The 13,157-nt window shown below is 32.5% G+C and overlaps 1 protein-coding gene across 1 annotated transcript in view; it reads left to right on the forward strand.

The window, feature by feature from the left end:
* The window catches only part of LOC140450237 (uncharacterized), a 47,747-nt gene that overhangs the window by 25,794 nt on the left and 8,796 nt on the right, over positions 1-13,157 (forward strand). Inside the window, exons 4-5 of the mRNA XM_072543753.1 lie at positions 1,515-1,801; positions 5,552-5,739. Of these exons, the coding sequence (XP_072399854.1) occupies positions 1,515-1,801; positions 5,552-5,739 (475 nt within the window). The remainder of the gene's footprint in view (positions 1-1,514; positions 1,802-5,551; positions 5,740-13,157) is intronic.

Genomic DNA, 13,157 nt, shown 5'->3' on the forward strand with positions numbered 1-13,157 from the left:
TCAATATGGGTAACCAGATCCTACTACATTCTGCCGAGGAATTCGCGACACAATTGGTCTCATTTAGCATAATTAGAGCCGCTTCTTTGATTTTTATGATTTTTAACATCTGTTTTATTAAAAATGATTATCCTTTATCGTTTATAAATAAGGAATTTTCAACAATCGATCGAATAGAACAAAACAACTTAGAACGAGATCCTACAGCATATGCAAGGAATAATACGAGGAAAATAACAATACCATACATAAAAGGATTATCGGAAAAGCTTAAAAGGATAGGAAATAAATTCAACATTTCAACAACATTCAAAACAACAAACACTTTGAGATCTATTTTGTCCAAAACCAAACCTAACAATGAACAAGAAAGGACAAAGAATTGCATTTATAAAATACCTTGTGAATGCGATCAGTTTTATTTAGGTGAAACATCAAGACCATTAAATGTTAGAATAAGTGAACATCAATCCTATATTAAAAATAGAGAATTTAATAGATCTCAAATATGTAAACACGCATGGGATAATGAACATAGGGTTCAATGGAATGATTCAAATATAGTCCTAAAAGAAACGGATGGTAAAAAGAGAAAAATCAAAGAAGCGGCTCTAATTATGCTAAATGAGACCAATTGTGTCGCGAATTCCTCGGCAGAATGTAGTAGGATCTGGTTACCCATATTGAAAGAGGAAGTTATTAAAAGGACAATACCAGTATTGGTAAGTCAGTAACATATAGAGAATACATCATTTATGTTTTTTTTAATAACAAACATATAAAATCGGAATTTGGTGTTTATTGAAGGTAAACTAAATGCACGATCAAATACTTACCATGTCGGGATAGTATTATGAGTTTTTTTTCCTGGTTTTTCCCTCATAATTTACTATGAAATCACTAACAGGAGATTTTTACTGTCATCATGGCATGTATTTGTCTTTTTAAAGACGAATTACATGTTATGATCTTTTCTGACGGATATTCTCAAGTTAAAGTTGATTTCATGTAATCGAATGAACTATCTTATAAGTAAAGTCGTCCCAGGAACGCAACTCAACAATATTGGCAATATCATTTTAAAGTCGTCTACTTTAAAATGTATAAGGTATGTCTGAATTGTCAATATAGATGAGTCAGATAAAATTAAATTATTAGAAGAATTTTTCACTAAGTAACAAAAAACAAAATTTGTTTAATTTACTAATGTTTGTATTTTGAGAACCATTTTCGAAGTGGAAATTAAAACGTCAATAAACGTATTTTAACATTTAATTGTGGCTTATTCCCATTTAAATAGTAATTAATATATATTATAAAAATTAGTAGTAGTTTTTGTGGATAGGTGGCGCTGGGGTTTTCATTGTGGAAAGACAAGACAGAATAAGCAAATTATAATATTGATTTGTTTAAAATGTAAATAATAAATAAATATAGAAAAGCTAGTATAAAGCTTCGCGGAAGTCGACTGTACCGCCTACTGTAACATCTTCTTTTTTTTTTTTTTAATATAGATCTCCCAATTTACAATGGTTGACATAAACAATCCCGAAGCAGGCGTTAGACCAACTGTTACTACCATTAAAAATGTTGCCACTGCTGAGGAGATCATAGGAGAATTTTTGAAAGACGAATTCGACCCAGACGAGGAGCAGTCAAAAGAATACGAACAAGAAGAAGTGGAAGAAGTGCCAATCGAGCCTCTAAAACCTATTGTTCGACAAGAAGGAACTAAAGTTTATCAGCGTAAAAATGTTCATATGAGGACACCTCATACCAATACCTCAATACCTGAAATTAGGTTTGTAAAATTTGTGTTTATTTTAAAAAAGATAACTATTTATGGTTATTATTTTTTATCCAGATTAAGATTGCTCTCACTTCCTTTAAGGGAAAAATTCACTCAACCCAGATACCTACGGTATCAAAAGGATTGAGCTCTAATGAGACTCTTTCTGTTTTTGCCTATATGACCCTTATTGGGGTCATTGAGACCTATGTGGGGTCACAGACTCAGTCCGCGACCTTGGGCTCCTCTCTGCTCATTCCCTCTACATTTTTATTTATGGATTTAGAAGAGTCCCACATGAGAACTTCCTCACCTAGTCTAATGGGCTGTATGTACAGCTTTGTTCCTAAATTGTAAAAATTACATTATTTGTTGACTATATAACATTTGTTATTAAAATCAACAACGAGACTGACAATCCGTCAAGCTTGTTGCTAGGAGACATCATTTTCACTCAGGCAAGGCCGTCCTATGACATTACAAATAGAATTACAGAACATGCTGCCCGTCCTTGAAAGCACAGTCTTTCAAGATAACCAAAGTTCCTATTATACCATACCAATGCTATATAACAAACAAAATAAACAAATAATGTTCCAAAACCAAAGAAAAATTCTCTTAAACTATAGCTAGTTATCCTCAGTTAACGCATAAATGTTTGCTACCGCTCGTTTTATAAAGTATTCACTACTCGTTTTGAGAATCACTACTCGACCAAGACCGTCTTTTCCGGAATGCTCCTCCATTACCCTTGCCTAAGGCCATTTCAAAGGTTATACAGTTTTCTGTCAGCTGAAGAACGCCATTTATTTCTTTGTTCCAAATTAGCAAGATAACCATTGGACTACTGATTCCAAAAATATTGCATCATCTGTGCTACTAAGTGAAACCTTTGAATACAGCCTGGATTTAAATCTCGAATATTATCTTGCGGTAAAGCCACCAACGAACTGCCAATCAAAAAACGCTCAGGCGTGAGAACATTAATATCGTTAGGAACCTCCGAAAGAGGGGTCAAAGGACGGGAATTTAAGCAGGCTTCAGTCTGTGTTATTACCGTATTCAATTCATCATATGTTAGATTAGTGTCCCCAACAACCTCTTTGAAATGATAAATTGCCGATTTTACAGCTATCTCCCACAAACCACCGAAATGTGGAGAATAGCTTGGTATAAAATGCAAGTTAATAGAAAACTCCGAAAAGTATTTGGCGAAAGTACATTGATTTGTCTTATCCCATAAAAATACAAATAAATCCTGAAGGTGGTTGTTAGCCCCTCCTAAGCTACTACCATTATCTGAATATATATCCCATGGTAAACCTCTTCTAGATATAAATCTTTTAAAACAATTCAAAAATCCCTCTCTAGTTAAATTATTGACCAACTTAAAATGACAAGCCTTAGTCACCAAACAAACAAAAATACATAAATACCCCTTAGTAATTTTTTGCCCTCTAACTTTATGAGCTTTTATATGAAACAGACCTGCATAGTCAACGCCATACCGTTCAAAGATTTACTAGAATCCACAAGGAAAATGAAATTCCTATAATTGGCTGTATACCATCAAAAACAGTTTATTTAAAATCGTTTATAAAAGTTATGTAATTTAAAATCCCTTTCGGGATCACAAAACGTTTTCGGACTAAAAAGCCCATCATCAGTGTTTTGTTACCTGGAATAAGTATTTCTACTTAATTTAAAGCAAACATAAAGGTAAAATTCCAAGATCGAAGCGGCCTTCTCGAACCCCAAACGAAAAGTGTTTTAAAATTTTTTATCGTGACGCCGACGGTGCTTAACCTTGAAAATTTTGCCGTCGTCTATTTATCCTCGACCTTGGCTCTGTCTTTTCGCCTTTTCTATTTGTTTGATTCCGATAATTTTTCAAAATCAGAGGGATGAAAATAGAAGCGCGAAATATAAAAGGATAGCAAGTTGGTCTCTTAGAGGTCTCTGGCCGGATAAATAAACGTTTAGATTATGCTTATTCTTATTGGAAAATTTTAAACGCAATTAACAAAGTGTTAAATAAAAATCTTAAGAAATGTTTACGATTTCTAAGCATTTCTGAGCATACCAAATCTTCTTTCGCCAAAATTTGTGAACTCCATCAGGTTCTGGAGTTTCCAATGTTTTTATTATAATTTTATTCCTTGTGTGAGTAATCGACTGGAAAAACAGTCGAAACAACACTGATGCCGGGGTTTCGCCGCCGGAAGCAAAGAACAGTTTAAAAGTTTGTCATTTTCCAAAATAAAGAGAAAAATTGTTGTGTTGGTAGAAGTTATGGTAACTGGATATTGGGGTTATCTTCTTCACGTGCCATCTCCGCGACGGAGGTTGGCAATCATGGCTATTCTGATCTTAGATGCTGCTGCTCTGAATAGTTCAATTGATGTGCATCCGTACCATTCCCTCAAGTTACGCAACCATGAGATTCTTCTTCTTCCTACACTTCTCTTGCCCTGGATTTTCCCTTGTATAATCAATTGAAGTAGGTTGTATCTCTCATTACGCATAACATGCCCCAGGTATTGCAGCTTTCGTGTCTTGATGGTTTCCAATACTTCCATTCTTTTGTTGATTCTTCTCATGAGTTCGTTGTTTGTTACATGCTCGGTCCATGATATCTTCAGGATTCTTCTATACACCCACATTTCAAATGCTTCCAACTTTTTAGCAGTCGACGCGTTAAGTGTCCATGCTTCTATCCTATAAAGCAGAGTCGAGAAAATATAACACCTTGCCAGCCTAACTCTCAAGTCCAATTTTAGTTCTCTTGCACAAAGTACCTTTCTCATTTTATTGAAGTTTGTTCGTGCTTTCTCTATTCGAACTTTGATTTCTTTTGAGTAATCGTTTGTGTGATTAATTATTGTGCCAAGATAGTGGTAGTTTTCAACTTGTTCTAAAGCACTACCGTTAATTGTCAGGCTTTCACCATTATTTTGGGTTTTTGATATCCTCATAAATTTGGTTTTCTTGGTGTTTATTGATAATCCATATTCTTCTCCATACTCAACTATCTTCTTCATTAGCTTTTGGAGGTCTTGAAGGTTGTCTGTTATTATGATAGTATCGTCCGCATATCTAATGTTGTTAATTGGTGTTCCATTGACCTTGATTCCTGCTGTTTCTCCCTCAAGAGCTCTTTTCATAATTTCTTCAGAGTATGTATTGAATAGTAGTGGTGACAATACACACCCCTGTCGCACTCCTCTGTTAACTTCGAACTCTTCTGATGTGTGTTCATTAATGCGTACGTGTGCCTGCTGTTTATAATATAGATTTGTTATAATTCGAAGGTCATTGTGTTGTAGTTGTTTTGCTTTGAGGATGTCCATTAGCTCTTTGTGGCGGACTTTGTCGAAAGCTTTGTTGTAGTCTATGAAATAGACGTACATATCTTGGTTCACATCCAAGCATCTCTGGATTAGTACGTTGAATGCAAATAGAGCTTCACGGGTACCTACGCCATTACGGAATCCAAATTGGGGTTATGGGAGTATCTTTTTGGACACTTCTAAAAGGATAATAAATAATAAATAACGAGTATTTTGGTAACCAATTTGCTCTAAGAAATCAAAGATAAATGATCTGAATTTGTGAAGATGAAAATGCTTTTTCATCAGATTAACGCTTTAACCAAACTACAAGTTTGCAATTGCAATGTCTCAAATTCATAAATTGAATTTTGAATTATTAGCTCATTCTCCCTATTCCCCACCTTCAGTTTTTAATAATTGTGTTTTTTAGAATGACTCCGTCGCTGATTGACAAGTCAACAGCTGCCTTAACGGATATTGCTACGCCTGATACGAGCACCAATTTGTTAGGAAATAGAACTGTAAAAATGGGAGATAAGATGGTGAAAGTTCAGAAATTTATTCTGACTACAGATGAAATGAAAGCTATGGCAAAACAAGGAATAATCGAGTTAAGAGGTAAGTTGGTATATTTAAATTGTAAGGTTTGTAATATGTGTTAATTTTTTTCTTTTATTTGGTACACCATATAAATGTGTGATGGCAAATAAACCTCTTACCAAAGTTTATATACCTTAGCTCCTCTATCACAACCGATTTTGGCATTGAGTAACTCTTCGACGGCCGAAATAGTTTTGGTTAAGCGGACGGCCGAAATTTGTCTGAAGTGGCCTGGGCTATACTTACTTAGTTCATGCTCTTTCTTTTTTAACTCTTTTCGAATAAACAATTATTCTGTAATAATCATTTTATTACATTGTTTTATAAATGTTCTTGTTTTCTTTGTGATTTTTTGTCCACGGTCTTTCTAAATAAATCTAGAACACATGTCTAGATGACATGTGTTCATGACACATCATGATCTAGTCACGTGTAACCATATATAATTGCTTATAGGGGCTTAGAAGGGGGAACTGAACAATTCCTGGGCTGGAGATAGGGTAAGCAAATAAATTAAAACGTTTGCGAATGGCTTGTGTTTTGGTTGGAGATCTGGGTCGTGAATAAAAGTTACTTTATTTGAGGGACTGGAAAAGAAATCAAAAAAATACTTACAGAGATTTCCTGCGCAACAAACAGAAGAAGATTCCTAAACTATTTAATATGGACTCAGTTTAAAAAAATCCTCTTTCTGGTTAGAAAGAAAGGCTTAAGGAAAGGTTATTATTTCACATAAACAGTTATTACAAAGAAACAAACCTTACATTGGCGCTATTTGTAGCAATTTAAACAATTATTATAAATCAAAATATTCTAATTTTGATCAACATTACTTACATTGAGTTTAACCTTTTAACAAAACAGAATTTAAAATTTTGGTTATGTACCAAATGACAGAAAAGGATAATACTGACTGTCATATGCCAAAATGATAATATCAAACTTTTCCGAATTATTAATTTCAATATTGTTCTGAAGCTATTTTCTTGTGGCATTTTAAATTAATTAATATTTAAATGGGAATAAGCCACAATTAAAGGTTAAAATACATTTATTGACGTTTCAATTTCCATTTCCGAAGTGGAAATTGAAACGTCAATAAATGTATTTTAACCTTTAATTGTGGCTTATTCCCATTTAAATATTAATTAATATTAATTTCAAGTTTCATTTCCGAATAATTAATTATCAAGGTTAACTTTATTTAAAAGAAGACTAAAATATCTTCTTCTTTAAGTGCCGTCTCTCGATCGGAGGTTGGATATCATCATCACTATGTTTACTCTATCTACTGCTGCTCTGAAGAGTTCTATAGAACTGCATTTAAACCAGTCCCTTAAATTCTTCAACCATACACTCTCCTTCATCCTTTAATCCTTCCTCCTCTTATCTTTCCCTGTATTATCAGCCTTAGCAGTTCATATCGCTGTCCCTCATTACGTGTCCCAGATATTGTAACTTTCTTATTTTTATTGTGTTTATTTTGCATTCTTTGCCCATTTCTCGCAATACTTCCGTGTTAGTTTTCTTCTGTGTCCATGCTATTCTAAGCATCCTCCTGTAACACCACATTTCAAAGGGCTGTAACTTATTTATGTGTTCTTGCTTTAATGTCCAGCTTTCAAGTCCATATTGCAATAGAATTGTTTTCATTTTTACAAACGCATTTCTTGCTATTTCTATCCTGGCTCTTATTTCGGTTGTTTGATCATTATTGTCTGAAATCCAGGTTCCTATAGAGCGTTTCACGTTAAGAAAATAACATTAGGCTTATGGAGATCAGTGTTGCCAAAACTCTCAGGAATGCGGTTTACTAGATTGTCGATATATTTTTCGAATTTCCATTTTCAATTAACATTTAACTGTAAAGTCAGAATAACAACTGAAGAACCACAAAGCCTTATTATCATTATGTAGTCTCAGAGAACGACATAAAATCGCTGACATACGCACACCATATTATTTTAAGTTGCAATTAGTAATTAGATATATGCATTCCAAGCGGTCCGTTTATTTGCTTTTAAATCTTTAATAGCCGGTAAAGTGCAGGATTTAATTATAAATTTCTATGATTCATGGTATATGATATTCTTACCGAAAAACAAATAAACTGTCGTTACTATAATTAAAATAAAATAAAATAAAATTATCTTTTATATATACTATGTATTTATTTAATTAAAATCATTTTCCCTACTTTTCATCTCTTGTTTCGAATGGGCACTTTTGGTCAATTACGTTAAAAAACGTTAATTTAATTCATTTCTGTGAAAACGAAAATACAAATTATACAACCCTGAATCGTGCTTGCGTTCATCGTGGCATGGCTGCGCTTCTATCGTCCATAAGAAATACATGGCCCTATCTCCGCAATGTTATTTTCTTAACGTGGAACGCTGTATAGGTATTTGTATTTATCAAACCTTTCTATCGGTACATTTCCCAAATGTATGTTTGTTGGTATATTTGTTTTCTTTGTTATTGTCATATATTTGGTCTTTTTTATATTCATTTTTATTCCATATTTTTCACAGAAACTGTTTGTTTTGTTTAGCAGTAGTTGGAGTTGTTCAGCAGAGCTTGCCATAACCACGGTGTCATCTACATATCTTATGTTGTTAATAGATCTTCCGTTAATTATTATTCCTTCACTTTGAGATAGTAATGCTTCTTCAAAAATGGCTTCACTATATACATTAAATAGTAATGGAGACATAATACATCCCTGCCTAACTCCCCTTTTGATTTCGATTTCTGGACTAAGTTCGTTATCTATTACGATTTGTGCTCTTTGATTCCAGTAGAGGTTTGTTATTATTCGTAAGTCCCTATGGTCTATGTTTTTTGTCTTTAGAATCTGCACTAATTTTACAGTAACAAACATGCACATCAACATTCATATCCATGCATCTTTGAGCTAACAAATTAAAAGCAAATAACGCTTCTCTGGTTCCTAGTCTGTTTCTGAACCCAAACTGACTATCATGTATTCCTTCTTCCACTTTTTTATTTATACGATTCTGTATTATTTTCAGGAATCATTTGAGAATGTGATTTATTAGTGATATTGTTCTGTATTCACTGCAATATTTAGCGTTTATTAGCGTTTAGCAAGGTGGAGAGTAACCATTGTTTCGGTATGTGTCCTGTTTTGTATACTGAGTTATACTCGGTTCGCTATTCCCAGTCCGAACTGTCTAGTGAATTTAGTAATTATTTTTTTGTGAAGTTAGTTACTTTTTGACAGACTAAAAGTGGCTGGAAATTACTATACAACCAAGCACACGTACTCATAGCCAATATTAATAATAAACAAACTAAATAGTAAATAAAATAGAACTTTGCGAATTACCGACAATCAATATTTATTTATCTGCACCATATAATAAATAGTTATGTTAAATTATAGCAACTAAAATATATTTTTTAAATATATACTACCCAAAATTTGATGGGTTTAGTATACACTTCCACTATTTAGAATAATTTTTTTTTTTTAAGAAAGAAGTCTACAATAGTAGGATACTTGAGCTATTAATACTGAGAAGTAGGAATTGTTGTGTTGTAGGTTTCCGACAATGAATCTGTCAAAATATGCCTGAGCTAAGCGAATGGAGTATAAATAAGTCTACTATAGCGTCTAAGGTTTCATCATTTATGCATTTTAAGGTTTCTATAGGGATTTGGTCTGGACGTACATCTTTCAGTATTCCCGGTTTTCTTGTTCGATTGTTCTGAGTTAATTCTTTAATTTTTTTGTGTGTTAAAACTATCACGTCTTTTCTGGTATTCTTCTATTTCTGCGCATTGTTCTTTTAACTATTGTTCTTTCGCTTTCTTAATTCTGTATTTTATTTGTTTATCCACTTTTTTGTACATCTGATTATCTTTGTTTTTATATTGACGTCTTTCTTCCATTAAATCCAAAATTTCTTCCGTCATCCATTGCTGCTTTTTATATCTGGTTGGTATTAGAATTTCTTTTTGACTTTTATCTATTTCTGTCTTTATTAATAACCATTTTTTATCGGTTTCAGTATTTTGTAGAATTTGTTCTTTAACATTCATTAAACCGTTGTTGATTTCATCTGCTAGGCGTTGCCTTATGTGTGGGTAGGTCTTTTCTTTTAAAGACTCCCAGTTTACGTTTACGATTTTCGATATCAAGTGTGTGTTTTTGGAGCGGAACAAATGGGCGAGTGAAAAGTAAGCTTTGTTTCCCTTTACAACTCTTCTTTGAATTTCTTGTTCTTCTGTTCCATCCTTGTGTAATGTAACTCCCGGATAGTGAAACTTTCTAGTTTCCCCTAGCTCTTGCCTGTGTTAGTTTTTTTTTTGTCTTTTGAATATTTATTTCTAGGCTGGTCTCCTCTGCCCCTGTTTTTAATTGTGACTATATTTCTGCCGCCTCTTCTGTTCTACGAGAATTTTAATTAAATATATTAGACAATTGTACGCAACTGATATGGGAATACTTCAAATTTTTTGACAGTTCAGCGTGTGGCAAAATTGTTTTAAAGGGTTGCCGCTTTTTTAGAGTAAGAATTTTGTTTATGTTTTGATTTCTTACACAATTTGATCATAATATAATTATATATTAATAAATTGTATTTATAAATACATATTAAATTTAGATTAATAGCTTTAAAACTAATTATTGTTGTGTATTGTGATTGTGCTATGCCAAAACAATTAAATAGTCTGTAAAAAGCTGATAAGCTTTCATATAAGATAGATTATTTTGAACAAGTGATAATGGCGGGACGTTTTTACTATTAATGCTCTAAAAGTGGTAAGTTTAAAATTTAGAATATATAATTTTGCATTAAAATGTGTTCTTACGTATTTTACTGTGTTGCAGTAATCTTAAAACTAAGTGTATTTACTGTTAATATAATAGTTTGACAAATAGTTGACATTTTAAAAATTCCTCACTAACCTACTATTCTGATGTTTTGGCAACGCTGTGGAGCAGTGGCGGCTCGTGGCTTGAGAGACAAGGTCGGCAAGGTATTTTTTGTCTCCTCAGATAGGTATACCGTCTAATAAAGACTTAAGTAAATCTTCATAGGAGATTTTTTGTTTTCTTGTTTTTTGTTTTTTTTTTTTGTTTTTCCTATAAATTTAGAACCTAAACATGTTTATAAATTAACTCAAGTCTACGTTGTTTGGAAGTAGCAAAATGGGTTATAACGTCATCGTAAAATTTATTAGAGTTTTGGAGAGATTTTAAAAGTTTTTTTTCTATTGACATTTGAGACATTCTCTCTTGTTTCATGGTATTTCGACAATAAGTTTTGATTCTTTTGAGGCAAGAGAAATCTCGTTCATTTAAGGCAGACGTTGGTGGTAATGAGAGAATTAATGACAATAATTTATTAATTTCGGTAACAGTTTGTTGTAATGAATTGCAGTATATAAAATTATACATGTCTTGTAACTTATCCCATCTTCCGAAAATATTTGGATCAGCATATAAAACTTTTAATTCATTTTCTAATTTTATTTTATTAAAGAATGATGGATAATTTTTAATTAACCTGTCTAATAAATATCTTGGAAATTCTTTGGCGTAACTTTTAAATTTTGAATCGTCAAAGAGGTCAAAAATTTGCAAATCTTCAAAATTCGAAAAACGAGTATCTATTTGCATAATAATAGTATCCAAAATTTCAAAATATACTCGTTTTTCGATATCTGTTTCTGTGTCATGCCTTTGTCTTTTTTTTGGGGGTTCGGAAATATCGAGCGAGTCCAAAACTTCACTGCGTATATACTGGAAATTACTATCATTACGAAAATCTCTGAGATTTTGCACCAGTCTTGTTATTCTATTTTTGGAATGAATAATGTCAGTTAACTGATTTTGAACAACATTGAATATCAAATCGGTTTGGGTAAACACTTTCTTAAAAATATTTAAAAGTATGTTTGTAACGATGAGACTACCAAAGAGAATTGAAATACTATTGTAAAAATAATACCTCAATCAACCATGGGAGCTTATCGTCTATACCTTGCCTAGCTCAGTATCTCAAGGGTGAGTTCGTCTTGTCTTAAACTAGGGATTGAACCTGAGTTCTCAGTTGATAGCAAATAAGACAAATTTTAACCAAACATATTTATTTAAATGAATAAAAAAACAATAATTAACCCTGCCAAAGCTTAACAGTTAGTAAGTGTTACTTATTGCTTCGATGGGCTGCTTGTGTGTTCTAGCTGTTGGGTCCTCCAATTAGAATTTGTGGCTTCTGGAGAGCTGCAGTCACACGTGGCTGTATGTCCTGGCCAATTATTGAACTCCAAATAAGGTGGTTGATATAAAGCCAATAAATCCAATAAACCAATGAAATGTCCAATAAAAATAAACTGTCCAGTAAACCAATAAAGCATTGATACGTCCAATAAACTAAAAGATAAGGAACAACTTGCATTAGAAACACATCAAAAAGAAAGGTTTAACTTCCTTGCCATCTTACAAAATTACACTTAAACAAATAGCGTATGGCAAGGATAAAATGAAATATGAATGTTACTACTTAGTTAAATTCTGTTAAAGAGTCCTAATGCATATATCAGAAAAAAAAATGTGCTTTCGAAAGAAAGTAAGGTTACAAATATTGGAAATGTGGTCAGAATTATAGAATAAATATCACAATGAAAGTACTTACCCCAAGAGAATTTGTAGACCATAAAAATTAGTCTTATAATAATTTTTGCCTTCTTTTATAAATTTCAAAAAGAGGCAAAAAATAATCCCACTACAGAAAAGTTGTTTTGACAGAAAGGTGGAGACTGAATGAAGTTAGCACAGATGTCATAGAATGTTGCTATAGATATCATGAAACTAGCTTGTCAGTCAACACGGAACAGAATAGTCTGCCGAACAAAAGTGAGAGGGCGAATATTTATTCTATGGGACAGAAAGAGAGAAAAAAGAAATAAAGACAGAGGAAGAAGAGAAAAACAGAGGGCGCCAACTACTTTTATAAATAAAAAATAGTAAAAATTAAACTGAAGATAAAGAAATTAATAAACAAATTAAAGTGAAATAATTATTTAAATATAAATTAATAAAGATGTGACGTTTATAACGTTACATGTTAAAAGAATAATCATTTAATAAAGTTTTCAAACCGATTGCTTCAACGGATCGATATATCATCACTTTGAAAATCGTCGCATTCAATAATAAAATAAAAACTTCCAAAAGCTGTTCACGAAAATCTGCTACAGTGAAAACTAACCGAGATTTAAAATTCCATCGCGTCTGACAAACTGTTGGCATTTTTTTCGAAACAAACCGTTCTAAAACATTAGTCCGTTTAGGTGAGCTTGAGAAAAATGAAGCAAATCCGCTTAAACTGGCAAAAAAAAGACGACATTCTTTAATTTTTTTACATGTATCCTGCAAAACTAAATTCATTCTATGCGCA

The sequence above is a fragment of the Diabrotica undecimpunctata genome, chromosome 9 (assembly GCF_040954645.1).
Source record: "Diabrotica undecimpunctata isolate CICGRU chromosome 9, icDiaUnde3, whole genome shotgun sequence".
Classification (NCBI taxonomy): Eukaryota; Metazoa; Arthropoda; class Insecta; order Coleoptera; family Chrysomelidae; genus Diabrotica; species Diabrotica undecimpunctata.